This window comes from Epinephelus fuscoguttatus, linkage group LG8 (genome assembly GCF_011397635.1).
Source record: "Epinephelus fuscoguttatus linkage group LG8, E.fuscoguttatus.final_Chr_v1".
Classification (NCBI taxonomy): domain Eukaryota; kingdom Metazoa; phylum Chordata; class Actinopteri; order Perciformes; family Serranidae; genus Epinephelus; species Epinephelus fuscoguttatus.
Genome location: NC_064759.1, coordinates 17745960 through 17769995, shown reverse-complemented (window position 1 = coordinate 17769995; position 24036 = coordinate 17745960). Strand labels below are relative to the sequence as shown.

Genomic DNA, 24036 nt, shown 5'->3' with positions numbered 1-24036 from the left:
CTTTTTTTGACGACATACTATACTATGACGTTTTTGTCACATTTTTGACGACATACTATACTATGACATTTTTATCCTATCTTTAACGACATACTATACTATGATGTTTTTATCCTATTTTTGACGACATACTATACTATGATGTTTTTATCCTATTTTTGACGACATACTATACTATGACATTTTTATCCTGTTTTTGACGACATACTATACGATGACGTTTTAATCTCAACACTGACAACATACTATACTATGACATTTTGGTGACATTTTTGACAACATACTTTACTATGACGCTTTTATCCCAGTTGTGACGACACGCTATACTAGGACATTTTTATCCTATTTTTGACAACATACTATACTACGTATGATGTTTTAATCTCAGAATTTACAGCATACTATACTGTGACATTTTGGTGAAATTTTTGACGACATACTATACTATGACATTTGGTGACATTTTGACGCCATTCTATACTATGACGTTTTTATCCAATTTTGACAACATACTGTACTGTGACGTTTTTATCCTATTTTTGACGACATACTATACTATGACGTTTTTATTCCAATTTTGACAACATGCTATACTATGATGTTTTAATCTCAACATTGACAACATAATATACTATGACATTTTGGTGAAATTGTTGACGACATGCTATGCTATGATGTTTTTATCCTATTTCTGATGACATATTATACTATGATGTTTTTGTGAAATTTTTGATGACATACTATAACATTTTTATGACATTTTTGACGACATACTATACTATGGCGTTTTTCTCATTTTATTTGACGACATACTATGCGACGACATTTTTGTTACAGTTTTGACAACATGCTATACTATAACGTTTTTATCGTATTTTTGACGACATACTATACTATGACATTTTTATCCTATTTTTGACGACATACTATACTATGATGTTTTTATCCTGTTTCTGACAACATACTATGACGACATACTATAAGATGACATTTTTGTCACAGTTTTGACAACATACTATACTAGGACGTTTTTATCCCATTTTTTAAGAGCATACTATACTATGACGTTGTTGTCACATTTTTGATGACATAATATACTATGACGTTTTTATCCTATTTTTGACGACATACTATACTATGATATTGTTGTGACATTTTTGACGACATACTATACTGTGAAATTTTTATTCTATTTTTGACGACATGCTATACTATGACATTTTGGTGACATTTTTGACGACATAGTATACTATGACGTTTTTATCCTATTTTTGATGAAATAATATACTATGACATTTTGGTGACATTTTTGATGACATAGTATACTATGACGTTTTTATCCTATTTTTGACGAAATAATATGCTATGACATTTTGGTCACATTTTTGATGACATACTGTACTATGACGTTTTATCTTTTTTTTGATGACATACTATATGATGACATTTTTATCCTATTTTTGACGACATACTATACTATGATGTTTTTATCCTATTTTTGACAACATACTATACTATGACATTTTGGTGACATTTTTGATTACACGCATTACATTTTAGTGATATTTTTGACGACACTATATTTTGACGTTTTTAATCACATTTTTGACGACATACTATACTATGACGTTTTAAATCAAATTTTTGACAACATACTATAGTATGGCTCTTTTTTTAACATTTTTGACGACATACAATACTATGACGTTTTTGTCACATTTTTTACGATATACTATACTATGACGTTTTGAAGACATTTCTGATGACATACTATATTTTTTATCACATTTTCGAAGAAATACTATACTATGATATTTTCATTACATCCTTGACGACCCACCATACTATGATATTTTGGTGCCATTTTGGACGACATACTACTATGACATTTTATACATACTATACTATCACATTTTGGTGAAATTTTTAATGACATGCTATACTATGTTTTTAATAAGATTTTTAACGACATACTATAGTATGATGTTTTTATAACATTTTTTGATGCCATACTTAACTATAGTGATGTGACTTGCCGTGCCGAGGTTTCGAAGCGTGTCGAGTAATCCAGGAAGTGTTTCCGCAATGTGTGTATCGAGGCTTGTGTCGTTTCAGACGAGTGATGTCATTGGTGACGTCCGAAGCCTTGCTGGCCGGCTGTACCACGTGACTGGTTCGGGAAGTGGTTCAGATCTATATATACAAACCACTAAGTGTAATAGCTTTTTTTGTCCAGTAGATGGCTTAGTAGAGCAAATGAAGCATCAAGAAGCTTTGCCCTTGAGTGAACCAATTTGATGAAAAGCTTCAATGCTTCATGAAGCTTCATCTGCCCATCACTACTTTACTATGACATTTTTAATCATATTTTTGACAACATACTATACTATGACGTTTTTGGTGACATTTTTTGACGACATACTATACTATGACGTTCATCACATTTTTTGACAACATAATGTATTATGACGTTTCATACAAAATGTTTATGGCATATTATACAATGACCTTTTTATACAAGATTGTTATGGCCTACTATATTCCAACTTCTTTCATTACATTTCTTATGACATATTATAGTACAATCTTTTTAATCAATAATTTTATGACATACTATACAAAGACATTTTATATTACTTTTTTTATATGAACTTTTTTCATTAGTTTCCTTATGACTTAATATACCATGACATTTAATATAACATTTCTTTCTGACCTACTATACTATGACTTTTGATGGCACGATATAGTATCTTTAATATAAATCACAACCCACTTTTACAAAAAGTAATCACATTTATTTTAATCATCATACATGTTCACCATATATTAGGTCTACCCACTTACTTTGATTTCACATCACATGTTCTCATGCATCACTGATGCCCTCTGATATACATCTCTCTAGCCTCTGGGTATCTCCAATACACCATAAAGGAAAGACATTTGTGCTACAGAATGTAGGCATGGCTTGGCCAGTCCTGGCTCCTTGGTAGTTGTCTTTGTCTCTCTGTCTGCCCCAGAAATCACAGTTGTAAGAGAGTCTCTGAATCCAATTTCTAAAACTTAGTCCAGGTTCCTGTGTGTCTCTGTGCCGGTCCAAGCTGTGGCCTGCGAGCTGGCTCCAGGCAGCCCCTCGCACCTCTAGCCAATGGTGACACCGAAGCCACACTGGAACTTGTTCTTACGGTGGTTGAGGAAAGCCCCTAAGGCCAGTGTGAGAGGCAGCGGCACCAGTTTCTTTTCAAGGGTTGCCCCAACCACCCAGTTACTGTCAACCGTGCCTGTAGAGATAGATGACAACGTAGAAGAATTTCAGGACATTTGATATTAATTAGCAATTTAAAAATAAATAGTCACTTAACTGACGTAGCTACTGGTGTATTTATACTCTATTTACCTTTAAAAAGCAAGTTAGCTTTGGGAACGTCCAACTGGTAACCAAAGGATGTTGTGGTGTCTTGCATCCTTGTGCTGGCTTCAAATTCAACTCCTATCTGCAACTGTATTAAAAAGCAGAAGTTAAAGGGTAGACTTGAATAGATGTGAGCCTGTCTTAATACAATACTCACATGCCAATATCAATAGAATGCAATCACTTCTCAGTTTTGTTTCCCACCTCTTAGCCTGAGCTCTCAGCTCCCTGCTCATAGTTCCTACCTCCCTACTCCAAGCAGTATTTGAAGGTATAAACCAAACACAGCATTAGTGAGGTGTCCACTGACAGAGTGCAGGCCAGTTCCCATTTACAGTTCTACAAAACTGCCAATTACAATCCATCACCACTGACGTCACACCTTTCCAATAAACGTGCAGCAGAGATATGTGAATGTCTGTCACTGTCAGGAAGGCCTACCTAGCTTTTGAACAGTGGTGGCACATAACCAATCTTGTCTTAAGGTCATCATTGATGGTGACTCTTTCATTGCATTAAATGAGGCTCATCATGTTCTCTCATCCGTAAATAGTTAGCAAATCATCCTCCTTAATCTCATCCTCATCCGATGTCTGCCAATTTGTCCGTATCTGCCAACAATTGGGGGTTAAAATCCACAGGTTTCCTTTAATGTAGAAAAGGTTATTTTAAAATCAACTGAAGCTACGTAATGTGAGGCTTCTGAGTGGTATCTTCCAAAGTTACAGTTGCTTTTTAGCACATCATTTCCTCTTTGTGTTTCCACAGACAGCAGCTGCAAGAGGAGAGTTATTAACACACAGGAGAACTCTTTGTCCTACAAGGACTTTAACTTCGGAAGATAACTACTTGACTTGTTTACCCCAAACTAATAAAGCCTTACATTACCTTCAGCCGAACTTTAGAATTTTTCTGCATAGAACAAGGACTGCAACGATCTAAAAACCTGCCGGTTCACACCAATTCAACGAGATGAAATGGTGTATCATCCCAACACAACAACTCCCTGTACCTCTGCTGTGTTTTTTTACCTTTTCAGTCTTATTTTGTGGCTGAATATAATTTGTAGCTTCTTAAAATATAAATGAGGATAGTGATAGTGAGATACTGGCTATGGCTGTGGCTATATTTGTAGTGGTGAAAAACAAAACGAGAATCAGATGGACTGTATTCATAATAAACAGGCCACAATAATATGCTGTAAGTTAGCAGTCAGGCACACACACGTGAGGACAAAAACAGAGGGCTCCGCAGGGATGGAGCACTGGCAGCAGCAAGTGAACATGCCGTCTGCAGTCATTTTCACTTGACCAGGGGACTTCACTACAAACTGACTGACCGTGGAAAACAGGTGATGTGCTTTACGTTCTAAAACCAGCTGCTGCTGTCAATTTGACTATCTGTGTTGCAGGTAGGGATGCACCGAATATTCAGAAACCGAATATATTCGGCCGAATATTGCAAAAAAACACACATTCGGTATGCAGTGGAGTAAGTTAAAAGCAAGGCCGAATAATAGCGGCATGTTTTGATAACGCAAACAAACAGCGTGCCATGATGGGCGGAGTAAAATGTCAGCAGTGTGGCGATCAATCAGTTACCACACTCGCATTTGCGACTAAAAATAGTTTTGAGCGAGCAAAATAGGCTTAAATCATTTGTTGTGCGAGCAGCCTACAGATTTCAACCAGCAGCAGAAACAAAAGGCGAATCCCATCGGTTGTGGGTTGAACGGGGGTCACAGACACAGACAGTAATGTATTCCTGTCAAATACAACGGCCATCGGCTTAGCGGCGACGGACAAGTCGGCTCTTCTTGGCGTGTGGACTGCCCAAAACCTGAACAGCTGAGCCAGCCGAACACAGGTACGTGAGGTGTCAGAGGAGAAACGAGCCGTTCACGGCCCTCAAACCTCACCGCACTTTAGGGACTGTTCTTTACTTATGAAGGGACTTGTCAGAGGAGGAGGGTGGCTGGTTGATTCTTATTTTATTTATTTATTTTGATCCCCCCTATGTTAATCACTTATTGATGCTGTTTTTGAAGTATGAACAAGTCAATAAGTAATTTATTCCATTGAAATATCATTGATGTATTATAGAAAAGTGATTTATCTTTTTATAAATGACAAAAGGCACATCTGTCTCATTTTCGCTGTGGTATCGTGATACTACTCAGAACCATGATATTTTCATTGGTATCGTACAGTGGGATCCAATTTTGGTACCATGACAACACTAATCTGGAGGGGGTTCATCTGCAAAAACTAAACAACGATATTCGGTATTCAGTACTCGGTATTCGGCCAAGCGTTTAATATTATTCGGCTTCGGCCACAAATTTTCATTTCGGTGCATCCCTAGTTGCAGGTGACAACATCAGCCGGCTTGAGCCGAGCTCAGACGGCCAGTTCAAACTTATGCAACTTTTCTCTGCAGCATTCTAAAATGGCTTCATCTCGTTGCAAATCTTCGGTCTGAACTGGGCTTCACAGTGACCACATACTGTTTCAGTGTAAATAAAGGCATGCGTGTTGTTTTAAGACAGACTTCAAAAGACGCAAGCCTTTCCTTTAAGCAAATATGCAGGGATGGAACCAAAACACTGCATTTGAGCAGTTTTGTAAGACAAAACATGACCAACAGAACTATACCCACACACGTTCACTAATGTTAGGTACCTGATCATTGGCTTTGTGATAGTACGTAGCATGAGCTCCCGCTCCACCCAAAGTCAGTGTCGCAACGTAGTTTTCCCCTGAGGAGAAAAAGGGGATTTAAACATCTATCACACTGACAACATAAAACAATGAGATGGAATTAAGAACCACTCAATTTAAATCCAGGTCACAGAACAGCAAAGTAACTAACCACAATTATAATTTGACAAATACACAATTATTAAGTGAACAAAGCAAGACAGTAAAATATGAATTCAGGAATCAGTGCAGTGCATGGTTCAATACACACAGAGTGGAGATTTACCTGTGTATCTGCCTAAGAGGGAGGTGACAGCTCCTTCCTCCCCAGGTCTCCTGTGGTACACCAGCTCACCACCCAGAGCCAGTGCTGGTGTGATCGACTGGAGATAGTGGCCCACCAAAATGCCTGTGGGAAAGTAGTAAAGGAGTCTCCATTATAATGTGTAGTCCCTTCTCATCCGTATTTTTAGTATAGAAGTGTCTGAACATTGTGTAGACTGCTGATACTTCCCTCTACACAGCGAGCTCAGACACAGATTTGCTCCGACACCAACAAATCCCTTATCTGTCATTTCTCCTCTTAATAGCAAAGATGTACAATGTGCAGAACATTTAAATCACACTCTCATTTTTAACAGTTAAAATGAAAACGTCGCTCACCAGTAATCCTCAACACCTGCCGCGTATTAACGGTAATTCCATGACTAAGTTGTTGACAGGCCAAGACTAAACGTGCTTGTGGTTTGATTAAAGTGCTCTCTGAAGCCTGTCTCAGCCACAGCTTGTTAGTGTAACTCTGCTGTACAGCTGCAAGTAGAATGAATGTTCCTGCAGTTTCTTTCTAGCAGAACCCCTCCTGAAATTCTCTCAGTTAAACTTTCATTCATATCAATAATCTAAGCTTATAAATATTTTTAGACCAGAGCTTCTGGTATTTGGCTTGAGTAGTTTGTAAAAAATAAGGTGCGTCAGATTTAGTAGGCTTGGCCGTTACTTTAATGTCAGATACACATTTAATTGGCTTTTAGGTAAGCTTTAACAAGTACTGGTTCAACTGAAGAAATCTGGTATACATATATATCCAAAGCCCACCCCAAGTTTCTTAAAATCTGGGGCCCCTTTATTGAACATGTCAGAAGAGAGATGTGTCAATCTGTGAACTAACTTTATTGGACTGCATTGTACTGTTGTGTTGCTTTGATCTGCCAGGATTTCAGTTATCTAGCCTTTATCTTGGGCGTTCCTCGACCTCAATTGGTCTTGGTTACACTGCCTCTGTTCCTGACCCTCATTTCAGTCATTGTGTGGATTGAAATGAATACGTGCACTTTTTCTGTGAGTTGGCAGTTTGGTTTGTCTTGTCCTATTCTGTCATGTCTATACTTTTATTTCTGTTTGTTGCATGGTAAGAAAGGGGGGAAAAATCATACATACATGTGTATAAAAAAGACTGTATCCACAGACAATCTATATTAAAGGACTGATTAGGGAGAAAAATACTTGACTCAGACATCCCTACTTATTATGCGATATTAATGTCAGCCCTATCACCCAGCTGTAAACCATGGTTATATCTTATCACTGATCTCACACACAGCATACCTGTTGTTGAACTTGTTATTAGCAATATATACAACAAAACCTCACGTACAATTTAGTGAAAATTAACGTACCAGATCCAACAAGCACGTCTGGATTTCCAAGCGTCACAGCAGAGGTGAAGTCTTCGCCACGATACTCCATGTCACACTGCCAGTTCACAAACTTATGCTGCTGAGTCTGCAGCACACAAAAAGTACAACAAAAATTATGATGGGGGAACGACCACGTCAATGACACTTGAAAAGCTGAGAGAAGACACACAGACAACGACGAGTCTACATACCTGGATGGCTATTTTGGAGCGTACAGCAGAAGTGAGCTGGTGGATGATCTGGGCGTTCAGACTACCAGTGTTGTCCATATCTCCAACCATGACTGGGAATGACTGAGGGGGACAAAACACACATTCATCAGCTTTCAAGTCATGTAGACAACATTTGAAGTCTTGTCATCTGTATTAAAAGGTTGAGTTATTGATTAATTTTCATCCATTCATCAGATTGACTATAGCCAAGAAGATTCAAACCAAAAGTTCTATATATAAACAGCATTTTAGGGATTTGTTGAACAGATGGGAAAACTATCATTACCTCTGCTGGTCCAGTCTGTTTACTGCCGACGTAGGTGGAACCGAATCGATAGCCAGAATCACCCAGGGTACTGAGGGTAATAGTATGGCTGACCTGGAAGTGGTTACTCAGGCCCTTGTTGACCACTAACCGCACCCCTTCCATCTGCAGAGGGAACACCTCTAAAGCAGGAAAGGGGGACAAAAAGATCTTTGTAACTCAACATCAGACGATCATATGACAATAATAACACTGTTATAACAATCCCAAAATTATTACTTAAAAAGGTGAACAAATGTGAGGAATAACCTGCACATCTCGCACAATTCAACAACTGATTTTCTGACCTTTACATTTGCGGTGGCACTCCTCATATGTGCCTGGGTTTGGGAGCGGGGAATCTCCTTCTGCTGACTGCTGGCCAGATCCAGATGCTGGAGGGACGGAAGACACTGAGGGCATAGTGAACCCTGGAGGGACGGACACCAACCCTGGGACCCCTTGACTACCTCCAGCTGCAGCTGGGGCAGGACTGGGGGAGGCGGCAGCCAACACACTGCCCATACTCTGAGACTGTAACAGACTGGAAGAAGAGATAGACGGGGGGTGAATAATTTATGTGATTCATTAATTATATCAGCGTAATTCAATCACACAGCTGCAGGCTGCTGACTGTTAAGATAATCCTTGAAAAGGTGTGAGTCAAAATTGGAGGAGTGTCATTTGACCAGTGGTGGAAAGTACAGTACATTTATTCAAGTACTGTACTTAAGTTTTTTCATTTTATGTTACCTCACACCTCCCCTCCACTGCAATCTGGGAGTTTTTAATCCAATACATTTGTGATAAGTTTAGTTACAAGGCCATCTGAGGCACTTGTTATTTGAGATATTGGGCTTTAAAATAAAATGTAATCAGCTGAAATTGAATAACATATTTAGATTAATAATACAAAATAGTGTTGTCATGATACTGTAATTTTTTCTTTGATACAATACCTTGATATCCAATAGCATTTTCAAGACCAAGGAGAATATTGACATTGAGAGCATAGATTTTTATTAAAAGATAAATCAGTACCTTTATGACAAGGCTATAAAGTGACAACAATGGCCTGTCCTTCCTTGGTTATTGGCATAGAACAGCTGAATGACTGCACTTCACAATAACAATTAGAGAGAGCATAAAGGCACAGTTGGTGCCAGTGTATCGATACTGTGGAAAATGGGTATTGAAACCTTTTTTAAATATTCAGTATCGATAAACTGATATTTTTTTACCACACTAATACAAAATACAATTAACAAATAAACTATGATAATAGATTAACATAAGTATGTATTGTTCCTCAGGGTGGGAATTTACAAGCTGCACTGCTATAGCCTATACAAAGTAGTAAAAATTGGCTCCACGTGATGAACACATCAGTGCATTCGTATTTATAATAAAACTAGGGCTGCAACTAACGATTATTTTCATTGTCGACTAAGCTGTCACTTATTTCTTCGATTAGTCAATTAATCATTTTATCAAAAAATGTGTTAAAATGTTGAAAAATGTCGGTCTGTCTCTCCCAAACCCCAAAATGATGTCATCTAATGTCTTGTTTCGTACTCACCCCAAAGGGTTTTAGTACACCGTCATGGGAGAGCGTGTAAAGCTGCCAATATCTGAATGTAAGAAGCTGCAATAAGAGTATTTTGGGGTACTTTTATAGTACTTTTCTATGAAAAATGACTCAGATTATTCGACTACTAAAATAGTCACCGATTATTTTAATAATCGATTAGTCGACTAATCGTTGCAGCCCTAAATAAAACCATATCATATCACGTTCCATTACTCCGAAATGGTCCCTTAAGAATGTGTATGTTCCCCTGTGGTACTTTAAGTATTTTGATACTTAGACTTCTGTACTTTTAGTTATGTGCAATTTAAACGCATGACTTCTACTTTCTATTGTATATATTCAGAGTGCAGCAGCCAGTTTTAACAAATACTAAAAAGGTCCGAGTACATAACTCACTGGCCCCCAATAAAACAGAGAATCTTTTTTCAAATACTTCTTATTGTTTTTAAATGTTTTCTCTCCCTACTGTGTTGCTGACATGCTCACAGAGTACACAACAGAGAGATCCCTTAGATCAGGGGCGTCAATTATACGGCCCGCTGGATGATTTTGTACAACTAATGGTGAAGCACTTGAGAAGGTTAGGAAGTACCAAGTTTCAGGAGCAAGTTAAACAGTGAGAAGCTTTTCCACCCTGACCAGCGTACAGTTCTTTTCTTTCACTTTGCACAGTGAGTAGTTGACATTAAGAAAATTAAATTTAAATTTAATTTAATTTTCTGAAGACATCATAGGCTTTTCGTCATCTGTTTTATAAATCGATGAGCGTTCTTAAAATGTACTTCTTTAAACAAGAAAATATGGGGATGTTTGTTACTTATAGGATATTATGCAATGGTTTTATTGGTCCAACCCACCTGTCATCAAATCGGACTCTATGTGGCCTGTGAACTAAAATGAATTTGACGTCCCTGCCTTAGATTATCAAATAAAGGTCTACTCACTGTATGTAAAATCAACTCTGAATCAGCTCATGGTGCTTTTAGTCATTATATAAAATATTTGCTTATCAGGACTAAGCAAATCTTTTTTCACAAGCTTTGGATTCTTAAGTACATTTTTATTTGTTTTAGGAATTATTATTATTGTTTATCTCCCCATTTTTCGAGAATAATAATACCTTCTTATTTTGTTTGTTTTTATAATGTCCTGCTTGTTTTTATATATGTAATATTATTTTATCTTTTAAGATATTTTTATGTTTGTCGTGCATGATGCATCTTAAGCACATTGAGTTTACACTTGTCCTATGAAATGTGCTTTATAAATAAAATTGACTTGACTTTTTCTTGTGACAGAGTATTTCTACACTGTGGTACTGCTACTGTTACTTAGCTAAAAGATGTGAGTACTTTTTCCACCACGGCATGACTTGCAAGGTTTGATATAAACATATTAACACTGTACTAAGCATACAATCACCACCTCCTCACAATGTATCCAATGCACTTGGGTACAGCTAGCTTCAGAAGCGTTAGCTCACTTACTCAGCTACCATTAACTTGGCTAGCTCCAGTGGTTGATCTGTCCTACAGCAGGGTGGCTGTAGCTCAGGCCCAGTTCAGTCAGACTCATGATATATATAATTGATTAAAAAGGAGCCTGATAACCACAAGAAATATCGAGCTGCGATTCGTGGTTTGCTACAGAGGCCACATTTGAAGCTAAGCCGGCAAAACTATCCGCTGGCAGTATTTAACCTGTGAAGGCTAATGTAAGCTAGCAGGGTAGGCTGGTTAGCTAACTGGCTAGGTAGCCATGTGGAGTCGACCACGAGATCTCTTCTTCTTTATGTTTAAAACACAGTAACTAAGAATATGATATATAGCGGGTTAACACTCCCAACTATCTCCTTATTATAAAAAATATTCCTGCAATTTAACGGTTTAGCTACTCACGCTGACGGTTTGGGTCCAGGGGTAGTTCAACACCGGTAAAGTTCACCACAACGTCCCTGACCGTAGTTGACCAGTGCCCGCCTATTTTCAGATACTTGTCCGCCGATTGGCTGACGTACATCTCATCTCAAACGCTATTGGCTGATTTTGCTGCTGGGACCGTCCCCTTTAAATGACGTATGAAGGGGCTCATTCGCTCAACGGTGGTTTCATTCAATCTCTGCTGAATGACATTCCAAGGGTACACCTATTTTAGGGCCCTTAGTGTATGGTTACATTTACAAACTGTATACTTACACTGCAGTAGTATGTAAATATAAATATTAAATAATAAATAAATAAAACCTAGGCATGCATGGGAATTTTTGTGGACATTTTTAAGAAGATAATGTCCAGGAATACACCACATGCATTTGACAAATGTTATAAAGCAGAAAAAAGCAGTATTAAAATTTCTGCAAAGTCTGTGGTTTCAAAGTGGGCCCCACCTTCCAAAGCAATCACTAAATAAATAATAAAAAAATTGGCAGAGAATTTTAACAACAGCTGAAACCTGAACTGAACTTTTTTTTTGTATGTGACATTTACACTTAAAGTATCCTGCTTTCTAAAGCCTAGTTCACATTACACAATTTTTAGCTCGACTTTGACGTCACAAGGATCTTGAGAGCCACCTTGGGTTGGAGGCGAGTCAGCAAATAGTCTGACACGATGAGTCCTCAAGTTCGAACAAGCCTACAAGCAAGTCGCCCCCTAGTCTGTGACTAGAAATGCTAGGAAACTGAACAAGTCTGACACGACAAAGAGCATCAGCTATGGATACGTCCCATGTCGGCACACAGGAGGACGGAAGAAATGTGAGGAGGACAAGCTGCAGGGTTTTCCAGGTCCGCTTATTAGCCGCGACTTTGGGCTCGGTTTTTTGTAAAGTCACTTACAAATATTGGTAGTTGCGGCTTGCGTTTTTTTGGGCTTGTTTCTAATGTGGAGTTGCTTATTTGGGCTTGCTCTCTGTCGCTTCTTTTGGGCTTGTTTCCATAGCCCTGGTTGCTTGTTCTTCTCCCGAGATCAGGCAACACTGACAAGTCAGCAAGCAACAACAATGGCAGCGTCCACAGGATCACAGGGAGCGAATTGAGTTTGGACCCAGGCCCTGGAGGCAGATCTGATTCAACACTGGGAAGAATATCCATGCCTTTACGATGTGTCTTCTCCAAGGTGTTATCTGGGGCTCTGTCGTCAAGGGCTCTGTGGAGAAATCTTATGGTGTGCACACAGGTCGTAACGCAGCTGGAGAGACTCCCGATGACAGAAACACACATCGCCAGGTACGAACACTCAGAAAATTACGATAGTCTCTACGACGTAAAATCGGGGTGAAAATCGTGTAATGTGAACTAGCCTTAAGCGTACACCAACTGGCAGTGTGCAAGACTAACTGAAGCATCTTTTACAAAAGCACAAGTATAAGAAGATTAAATTAAAAACAAGCTGAAATGAGGAGTTCGTCAGTTGGACTTTTATTAAGGCGCTGGCATTGACACACAACAGAAATTTGCTGCCTGTCTTTCTACTTAAAGCCTCTGGACATCAAGTCATAAAGATAGTAATTTCTCCAGGATACAGTGATGGGACAAAATGGTCTCAGGTTACAAACCCACTCAGAAAATGGTCATGTATTAATTCAAATGTTGCCTGCACTGAGGCTACAAAATAGGGGAAGCCAAAATCTATCATCAACAAGGGCACTCGAGAGGCAGACGCGAAGAAGGAAAGAGGGCTCACACGTGGGTCCCCTCTCTGCTGGTGTTTTGTAGTAACATATCGGTCAAGGAAACAAGAAGAGGTCAGCTGGAAATTTCACAGTATGATTGCTTTAAATCTGAAATACATATAGTTTGTGACATTGTACTGAAGTTGAGAAGTCTGAGGCTGTAAGATAATCACACAGCTGGTCACACTTACAGTTTGTCATAAGCAAAACAATGAAAAGCTGAAAATCCTTTCTGGCAGTGACTGTGCTTTCAAGACCAACTAATAAGGGAAGGTTTGGGTGCCATTTTGTCTATAATACAAATGTGGGATACAGTAGGAGTCTGACGTTAGACTAAGGCACTTCAGAGGGAAGAGCGGATACAGAACCTACGTTAAAATGACTGACGAAGTTGCCTGGTTTCAATATGTTGAGTTCAGGCTCTTCCCATCCTGTCAGACCTAAGAAAATGCTGCCTGGTGCAACGACTGTAAAGGGATCAAAGAAACTTTACAGTTAAATACTGACTTGTTGTAATTACTGGATCTGTGCTGTAATAAAATGCACTACAGTGTCACTGATGTTACACTGTTGTCATGTAATGTTTTATTTCTGCAGTAAACACTTTTAAAATAAAATAAAGTCCACTATCAGCAATACGGTTTCAGGTGCTCTGTACTGGAGCACCGCAGCAGCCCAGTCAGAGCAAGTGGTCATTTTGGTTTCTGAAGCCATCTCTACCTTACTTTTGTAATTCTTTGTCTACTCTCCCAACTTTGGTTCCCTTTTGAAGGATGTTAATTTGGTTTAACTAGGGATATGTGTATTATCAGTCTTTTTTACACTGCACCACCAACTGTCACCAAGAGTTGGTGGGCAAACTGTTTTTATAACCAACCTGGAATGATGGCAAAAGCAACAAAAAAAAAAAATGTAACACTCAGTGGCCACATTATTAGGAACACCTGCTCATTAACAAACAACCAGTCAACCACTAAATGCGTAGAAGCATGCAGACATGGTAACACCATTGAGGTCTGACCTGACTGAATGTCAGAAGGGGGAGGAAATGTGACTGTGAAATGATAGTCAGCGTTAACCTCCTGGGGATTTTCACACAAGTCTACATGTTGACAGGCAAAACAAACAAGAGTGGCAGCTCTGAGGGGTACAAAAAGCAACTCATTCATGAGAGAGGTCAAATGAGAATGGCCGGACCGGTTCAAGGTGACAGGAAGGTGGACAAAGAAAACTACAGCGAGACAGGCTCACCAACACTGTACAGCAGGTGGAAAAACGTTGCCTGGTCTTGCTAATCTTTAATTCTGCAGCAACATGCAGATGGTATGGTCAAAATTTGGTTTAACAACATGAGTCCAAGGTTTCAGGCTGGTCATAGCAGTGTAATAATGGCAGTTTTGGTTACTTAGCACAAACTGAGCGTTGTTTAAATGTGCCTTCTGGACTGTTGTTGCTGACCATGTCTGTGCATCCCTTGTTGGCCAGTCGACCAGGGTTGGAAATTAGCAGCACCAGCCAAATGCTGGTAAAACATGCAAGTGGCTGCTAAATTTGTTTCACTCACCAGCCAAAAAACAATGATCTATTGAGCTGCTGACAGATTTGGGAATCCATCAGCCACAGTGGCAGGTGGACGATAGAAGTTACTATCCAAACCTGCCATCTTCAAATGGGTATTTATTAGCAAGACATAATGCCAGATCAGTGAACACGTCATCCCAAAAGAGACAATGAGTCTCCTCCAATGGCCTCCAGAGTCACCAGATCTCACTCCAACACAACATAAATCCACAAGAGGAATGAGCAGCTGACAAATGTGCAGCAACTGCATGAGGCTCTCATGTCAACATGAACAGGTCTGTCGAGGGAATGTTTCCAGCACCTTGTTTAATCCATGCCACTGGGGTCCAATCCAGTACCAAAACAAGAATCTAATAAAGTAGCCACTGAGTGAAGATGTTAAAAAATGTGGGTTTCCTTTAAAGCATGTGCTCAAGACCTGTCAGCAGGATGTGCACACAGGATGTGTAGTTCATCTGCACAGCGAGGATGTGAGCTGGGCTCTATCATCCAAGTCTACCTTTGGTTTCACATTTTCATTCTTACAGCAAAGTACAAAAAAAAAAACAAAGAGTCAATGACAATGTCAAGAGTGGCACAGTTCAATGACAGACTTAAGCATTGGCCCAAATCATGTGTACAGTGACCATCTCCGGCAGCGATAGTGGGAAGATAACAGTTTACCAACATATAGACAGACAGAACTGGAAAATGCTGTAAACTCAGACTGGAAATAAAGAGCCATCTAAAATAGACCATTTTGGTGGCAACATAGGGAGCAGTAATCATCACTTGGGATCTTGTGTGATGCGTAGTCAATATTGTGTGATGAATGCCAGGCGCCGTTTTTCTCCTGAAAAGAAAAAAAAAACCAAACAAGACAAGTTAGTGTGTCTGCAAACAACCATATGAATGAGTCACGGCTTTAGCAAACCTGCGGAGCAGACAGCTGGCTGTGTGTGCGCTGATCAGCTCTGTGTAAATCTAAGTTGACTGCTGTTGTGCAGCCCGAGGACAACAGCCCTTAACCCTTCACCTTTAAATCCTGTAAAACTTCAGTTAATCTTCTTGATGAAAGAGGATATTACACATTAGCAAGGTTGCTGGTATTTGCTCTCTTTCAAGCTACAGTAATCACTTGTTTCTAGTGTTAATGAACCAAAATGCTCATTCATATACTCACAAATCAACCTAAACCAGAATGTGGAAATGAAAAGTTTCTCCAAGATTATCTACCTAATTTAACATATTCCTTGTTTATGAATGTCAAAGTGGGTTCAAGGCAACCAGTCAATCCCTGGACTGGCAATTCATAGCTGGGCAGTTGAGTAAGTAATGACAGCACACCAAAGCACCTCGGCCGAAAAAATGCCTCAGTGGCCCTCTGTGTTCTGCATCACCAATGAACAAGCATTGTATTTGTTTTAAAAATCTCTGTCATTTAAAAAGCACCAATATACCCAATAATAGCTCAACAACAACACAGTGAAATCAGGACAAATTAATGTGCAAAAACAGTATTAACAAAAAAAAAGGAAAGAAAAAGGTGGTAATACTGCATATTGCACTGTTGAGCCACCTTTTATCACCACAGGGGAAATTCCTTCACCGTGACAGCTTTTTTTGAGAGCAGAAAACCCCCCTACTAGAACCGTTAATCAGCACCAACCTATAAAACTACTTCAGCTGGGTTCATAAGTACATTTAATCCTGAAGGGTTTTTTCAGTCTGTTTTTTGAGCTCTTGAAAGAACTGACCATTCACTCAGATCGCCCCCAGTTCATTGTTTAAGGCTCCACCCTTATCGTCTCCGTCAACATCTGGGTCGACAGAGTGAAACTCTGCCACATACAGGCTCTTATCAATGCTGCTGGGGATGGGCTTTATGTCAGTGACCAGCTGATCCTCAATGTTCTTCAGGTTGTAGCGGTCATCTGAAGTTATCAGATTGATGGCCAGACCCAGATGACCAAAGCGCCCTGCAAGAGGAGAGACATCATTTAGCTATTGTTTGTGGTTTGTAGTGTAATGAAAGATTTTGCAAGTTGTAACTGTAAACAAAACTGTTAAAAGTGTGAAAAATTCTGAATAGTTCATCTTACCTGATCTGCCGATGCGATGCAGGTAGGTCTCTGCATTTTTGGGGAAGTCAAAGTTGATGACCACATTGACTGCCTGGATGTCGATACCCCGAGTAAACAGGTCTACAACAAAATATGTATGTTAGTCAATCATTATTAATTTAAATTTGCACTTTACATTTTAAAATGCAAACTCTCTTCACCCACCTGTGCAGACCAGGTTTCTGCACAGTCCGTTCCTGAAGTCATGGAACACACGGTTCCTGTATTCCTGCATCATCTTCGCATGGATGTAGAAGCAGGAATAACCCAGCTGGGTGATTTTCTTGGCCAGAAGCTCAACCCTCTGGGTGGAGTTGCAGAAGATGATAGACTGGTTGATCTGAAGCTGTAACAGAAATATACAGATTTATGATTATTGATGACTGAAAGAATAACCTGCTATTGTACTATGCTACCTGTCTCAGGTATCTTTTGGCTACAGTTTATTCTAAGGAGGCCAAACCACTATCTGTAAGCTGCACGCCACTCCCTGGTTATTTGCCTGTGTATTTGTGGCTCTTCTTTTCTTATCCTGTTTTGTCTTTTTAATTTCATTTTGAATCAAATTTTATTCATGACATATGCACATCACTGTCCTAATATGAGAGCTGGTGTCTTGAATTAATAAATTAATAACAATGCACACTTCAAAGAGGACTAATCGCAAACTTTTGATCATATTTTACAAGTTCAAGTCAGCTATAGGTATAAAATCCTCAATCATATGTAATTCTATATTGAGGTATCAATATGCACATATGATAATACACTACATTTTCTGTAAAATCTTATTTTAAATTGTAAAAACATTAGTGAATAAAATAATCAGCATTGAAACTTAAAACCAGAGAGGTAGTGCTGCTTTTTTTTGCCTGGTATCGATTAACTCCCTGAAACTTTTAGGCTCTTAATATCCAACTGATAAGGGCTAAAAACTCACCCTAGAAAAGAGTGTGTTAAGACAGTGGACCTTCTGTCTTTCCGTCACATAGGCATAGTACTGAGTGATGCCCTTCAGGGTCAGTTCCTCCATCAGATTGATCTCATAAGGCTTCCTCAGGTGCTTGCTCTGGAAAAATCATTCACAGGTATATTGTTAAACAAGATTTTAATTAATATCTTTTTTTTTTTTTTTTCCGGAGAAATAAAATACAGGGTTCTCACCATGAACTTTTGCACACTGATGGGGAAAGTGGCAGAGTAAAGCAGGATCTGACGATCTTTTGACATGAAGCTTATTATATCTTCGATCAGGACCACAAAGTCCTGGGACAGCAGCTTATCTGCCTGAAAAATACAAATATTAAAAAGAAAACTTAATGATAAACACAGTCAACAATACTGACATTAGGGTTAAGTAATTAAAAGACCAAACATACCTCATCCATCACAATCATTTGGGCCCGGTCCATTTTTGCCACACCCTTCTTGATCAGGTCGAGTATCCTGCCTGGTGTCGCGATCACTACATGCACTATTGGGAGAGGAGGAGACAAACAACATATCACAACAACTTCTGAGAACAGCTGCACATTTTTAACCAATGAAAAAAAAAAAAAAAAAATTAAAAAAACAAAAAGGACAAGCGTGAGTTGTCCTGATCTTATGTGCCATGACCTCAGAGTAACAGGATAAAAACATTCCATGAAACACTGGTCAGTAGTGTCACAGAAAGAATTACTTATCTACAATTTTCCATTTCTTTCTATCTTGAATATTAATGGAACTACAAGTACCTATCTCATCGAGGCGCATGATGTCATCCCTCAAGTTGGTACCGCCTGTAGTCGCCATGATCTTGACCCCTCCTAGGTGCTTGCTGAGCTGAATACTGATCTGGCTCACCTGCAGGGCCAACTCTCTCGTTGGCACCATCACTATGGCTGGATTGAGACAGAAATGGGAAGGGCTGATGAAATGCCAGGGTTGATGAGATGCATAGAGACAATAAATAAAGTGGTGCTTGCAAATAGAAAATAGAAAAAAAAAAAAAAAACAAAATACACGTATTCTAACCCAAAACCCTGTTAACCAACAGTAGAAATAAATACATTTGAGACAGAGTGGTGCAGTTATCATGGACTTGACCTTATCTTGTTTAATCTTGTAACTGCAATGTTTATGCCATGTGCTTTGTCTGTTGACCTGTATTTCCCCCAAAATTTAAAATATTTCCACAGTGCTGATTTATGCTAGAATAAATAATGTTATCTTCATCGTCATTCACTTGGCTGCTTGCCATCTGCCTGCTGCTGTTAGACAGTGACAGAGAATTTTACAAAGCCGTAACCTAAAGATGGTGATACTGATCGATGTTTTCACTTTGCACTGATGATATTAGATCACTGATCACTGAATTGGTGTATCAATTCAGATCAGTGGTTCATTAAACCCCTACTTTTTTTGGCTTTCAGGAGATGTCAACTGAAACTCACCCTGGATGTGATCTTTCTTCAGGTCTATCCTCTCCAGGAGAGGGATGAGGTAGGCTCCACTTTTTCCTGTACCATTCTTGGCTCGAGCCAAAATATCTCTTCCTGACAGAGCGATAGGGATACTTTCCTCCTGTTGACAGACAGACAAGTCCCGTCAGTACAATGGGCAAGGTTCATTGGACATGACACTGACTTGGAAATAAGGCAAACAATCAGGCAGACCTACACACAAATTAATATTCTATACCTGACCCTTTCGAATCCACAACAGGGCCTTAACATCACACCACAATACAACAATATGTGCTACAAAGAAGAGCATCCATGACTGCAATTATTTCCTCATTTAAAATTGTGCAATCTGCTGTTCAGATATAGCGGGGATACGGGGAAAATCACAACCCTTCAGACCATACAACTGAGAAGTGGTTTGTAGGAGTGCATGTACATGTAATGGGATCCTGTGGCTGGCTAAAGGAGGCTTCAAGACAGGCCCCAAATTCTCTTCCATTGACATGCACATGCAACAATGACAGGTTAGGGTGAAGGATAGTCAAATGCATTTGTCAGAGAGCCAAATGAAGTCTAAAGCCCAGTACAGACCAAAGTTTTGCAGCAAACAGAACCATTTTAGAACGCTGAACAGAAAAGTTGCATCAGTGTGAACTGGCCAGCCTCCGCTGGACTCTCAAACTGGTTGATGGTGTCACCTGCGACTCTGCTTGACAAGTCGCCAGTGACTGGTTTTAGAACGTAAGGCACATCACCTGTTTCAACAGCCAGTTGGCTTGTAGCAAAGTTTGCTGGCCAAGTACGGTACAAACTGTCCACAGGCAGTGTGCTCATTCCCTGTGCCATTCCTTGACAACAGCCCTCCATCCTCGCCAAGCCCATCTCATTTACATCCCCGCAGCTGTTGTCATGTGCATCTGTCTCTGTCCTCAGTGTGGTGGTGTTGGGCAGTGGGTCACTGATGCTCCCCAAAGTATGTTCGCATGTCACACACACACGTTGACTGATTAGTCTGCCATGGTTATTTACATTATTGTGGTGTATTTGTTATTATGAATACAGCCCATCTGACATGCAAGTTGTTTTGTTTATATTTTGATTCTGTTTCATCAGAACTGGAAATGCAACTGAAGCAAGTAACTCACTTTCACTATTCTCAATCATAATTAAGGAAGCTACAAATTATCTTCAGCTACAAAATAAGCCTGACAATCAAAGCGGAAGTACCAAGAGTTGCTATGGAGACAATACACCATCTGATCTAGTCGTATTGTTAAAATGGCAGGTTCTCACAACGTTGCAGACCGGCACATTACAAATAGTTGCAAGTTTCAACTCCTCTCATCATGAATGTTTGGTCTGAACTGGGCTTCACAAAGATGCCTGAAGTGAATAAATGGATCATTTTAGTGAGTCAAATCTGGAACTGTCTCAACTTTGAAACATAAACTGAGGTAACAAAGCACTGTTCTGGGTTTTGGTGAGTCAATTTTAGAGGTCTGATTCATGAGAACGTTTGGTAGGTTCGTTTTAATTCAGTCTCAAGGTGGTTTGCAAAAAACACAAACCAAGCTCCCTTCACATAAACAAACGGGGCCCTAAGTTCTGACATAGTTACTTACCTGGACAGGGGACGGTTTCTCCCATCCCATTTCAAAGATTCCCATTAGTAGTTCCCGCTTTAGGCAGTAGTCTTCGAATTCATTTCCCTTAGTTGATGTCACATCCTGGAAGACCAGAGCAGAAACATATGAGACTATTGTTTAATAGGATCCAGAGGTTGATGTGACAGCATGTCAAAAACATATAAAAATTCAACAGAATATGTGGAAAGTATCTCAGAGTTATAAACAATGGATGTGAATAATTATGACTGGTAAAATCAACAGTTACGTTACCGAAGTTTTCATTCTGGTGTCTTTTGGGGGAAGTTCCAGGCATTTCTTCCAGTCATCTCCAAACCTAATTGTAAGAATTTGCGTTGTTATGTCTGAATAAATAACAACACACACAGACAAAGGAGGGCTCTGAAATATACTGAACACAAAGTGCACAACAGCAAGACACAATGGAGCCACTATTAGGGTAAACTATTGCTGTTGTTAAAATACGTTTGCGGTCAACTTCATTGTGCAAGATATACCCATTAGAAGTTTTGTACAAGAAATTACACTTGTATCTATATTTATAATCTGGAGATTTTTTGTATCCAGCAGAGCTTCACAGATACAAAACTTGCGTTTCTTTCAATACAGATTAGCTGAGAGAATATATGTCACTGGATCTTACTTGATGCCCCCACTGCTTTGAGGAATGCTGGTCTTTTTCTGGAGAGCACTAGGCTGTTGGGCAGTTGCAAGGAGTCCCGGCTGTCCTCTGAGCTGCCCATTTGCTTGTTTGTTCAATCCAATCATTGCTGCTGGGTTTGCTGTTCTTGCTGTAGCCATGGATTCGACACACTTGAACTGGCAAAAATCCTCAGTATGTTTTATTTGCCTCTTTTTGTGATGGTTGCTTTTACTTAATGCACCAGTGTGTAAAAAAAAAAATTTAAACTAAAAGCTGAAAAAAAAAAAAAAAACTGTTTTCTCTTTCTTTTTTTAAAGAATGTATTGCGTACACAATCTGACGTTCAGACCTCTTGAAAAGAAGAAGCCTGCCTATCAATTCTGTCTATTTACAAGACAACTCTCCAAAAAAGGGAGAAATTAACATTTATATCAATAAATAAATTGACCAAAACATAGACTCTTTCTTTTCTTGTCAGAGTACTCTTATTCTTGCTGTATTGATGATCCAAAATTTTCTTTATGTTCTTCGTTAATCTTGGCTTTTTAAGTCCAAGTGCTATTTTTATACATTCATAATGGCCAGTAGTAAAATACGATCTTCTTGGTCACGTCTCAGACTACGATTTGTTCCTGTGACATCAAAAAGTCTTCTTCTCTAGGGCTCAATACTGGCTCAAAAAAAAGTCACTCCAGCACTGTGTTTGTCTTTCACATGGACAGTTCAGTTTGAAAGTCTGTGGTTATGTCTTTCTGGTTTCCTTTACTCCTGCAGCAAAACTTGAGATAGCAGTCTGCAAAGTGCTTGGGGGATTGCCGATCAACAAGAAGTCCAGGTTACCTGTCAGGCCATAAACAATCGTGGGTGGTTAGTTTAGAGCAAGTGGCACAAAAAATAACAAAGGGCTACCCAAACTTTAGCTACTATCGATCAATAACACATATCAGATGGGTGCAAAAACCACCTTCGATATGCTACAAACAATGCCACGTTAAGCAAAACCATCAAATGCCAGCAACAAATGCTAAGGTTCAACCGCAAAACTAGTTTAATTTAAAAATGACCTGGTAATAAAATATCAAATTAATGTTAACAGGCGAAACTGTGGCGTCAACAGCTTCATTTTTAACACGAAATAGCAAGTAATAACAACCGTGCCAGTGCGGCTTTGTTCTGATACCTTTGGTTTATAAGCTAGCCTAAAGCTAACTTAAGCTAACGTAGTAAGAGTTGCGAGCTAACACCAACTGACGAAGTTACGTTCAAAGTTAGCTTAGCTAGTTGGCCACTAAACTTTAAACCCTTCTTGAACAAAACGTAAAGTAGAGCAAAACACTGGAGTACTGCCCGTGTGTATCTTCTTTCATAAATAATTCGCTGTCACTGTCGAAAGCATAGCTAGCAGGGAAGAAGTTAACTTAGTAGCACACCTATAAACAGCGTAAAACTTTAGGCATAGCAACGTGGCTTTAACCGTCCAGCTAGCAAGCTAACGCTAACTTTTAATCGTATTCCCGTTTGCTATATGGACCGTGTGTCAAACCTCTCACCAAGAAACAATGAGAACAAAGCAAACCTGCGTGGTTCATTTCAATTCGAGTCTGTTACTTTAACGTTTAACTCAACCTGACCAAACGGTTAAGTTATCATGCTAGCGTTAGCTTAGCCGGAGTTAACGTACACGGCAGGGTTAATCAATATGCTTGAGAAATAACTCTTTACCCAGTCGGAGGAAGATGCTACCTTCACTTTGCTACATCCACCCAAAGTTTTCCCAGTTGTGTCGTTGCTTTACTTTATAGCGTCAGTTTTAATTAAGTTTCGGTAAATACTCGCTGTTTCGAGAATTCCACCGAGTTTTTTAACTCTTTTGTCTCTTCTTTCGGAATATTCACAATTCAACATGGCCGCGCGCTCGTTTTTGGGCCGGTTGTTTGCCCCAGAGGACCGCCCACCGACCAATCACAGCACGGCTTTCAAATTCTCAAATGTTACTGAGAGACAAGCTGCAAAAACCAAGACAAAAC

General features: G+C 39.4%; 2 protein-coding genes across 3 annotated transcripts; both read right to left on the bottom strand.

Annotated features, from left to right (window-relative positions):
* Positions 1–2776: 2776 nt before the first annotated feature.
* tomm40 (translocase of outer mitochondrial membrane 40 homolog (yeast)) lies at positions 2777–11913 on the bottom strand. Its single transcript, XM_049584544.1, has 9 exons — positions 11817–11913; positions 8636–8871; positions 8310–8470; positions 8003–8104; positions 7791–7896; positions 6401–6523; positions 6097–6173; positions 3401–3503; positions 2777–3284 (listed from the first exon to the last, which is right to left on the bottom strand). The coding sequence occupies exons 2-9, from the start codon at positions 8850–8852 to the stop codon at positions 3145–3147; spliced, it is 1029 nt and encodes a 342-aa protein (XP_049440501.1). The 5' UTR covers positions 8853–8871; positions 11817–11913; the 3' UTR covers positions 2777–3144.
* Positions 11914–13319: 1406 nt separating this feature from the next.
* ddx61 (DEAD (Asp-Glu-Ala-Asp) box helicase 61) lies at positions 13320–23941 on the bottom strand. Of its 2 annotated transcripts, none has more exons than XM_049583790.1 (13): positions 23732–23941; positions 22010–22849; positions 21619–21682; positions 21343–21447; positions 19709–19838; positions 19010–19156; positions 18653–18747; positions 18438–18560; positions 18214–18342; positions 17439–17619; positions 17253–17354; positions 16908–17129; positions 13320–16003 (listed from the first exon to the last, which is right to left on the bottom strand). In XM_049583790.1, exons 2-12 carry the CDS (start codon positions 22165–22167, stop codon positions 16915–16917), a joined length of 1449 nt encoding a protein of 482 aa, XP_049439747.1. In that variant the 5' UTR covers positions 22168–22849; positions 23732–23941; the 3' UTR covers positions 13320–16003; positions 16908–16914. The 2 variants fall into 2 exon arrangements, with proteins under 2 accessions (XP_049439747.1, XP_049439748.1); XM_049583791.1 differs by having other exon boundaries at positions 23753–23941.
* Between the last annotated feature and the right edge of the window lie 95 nt (positions 23942–24036).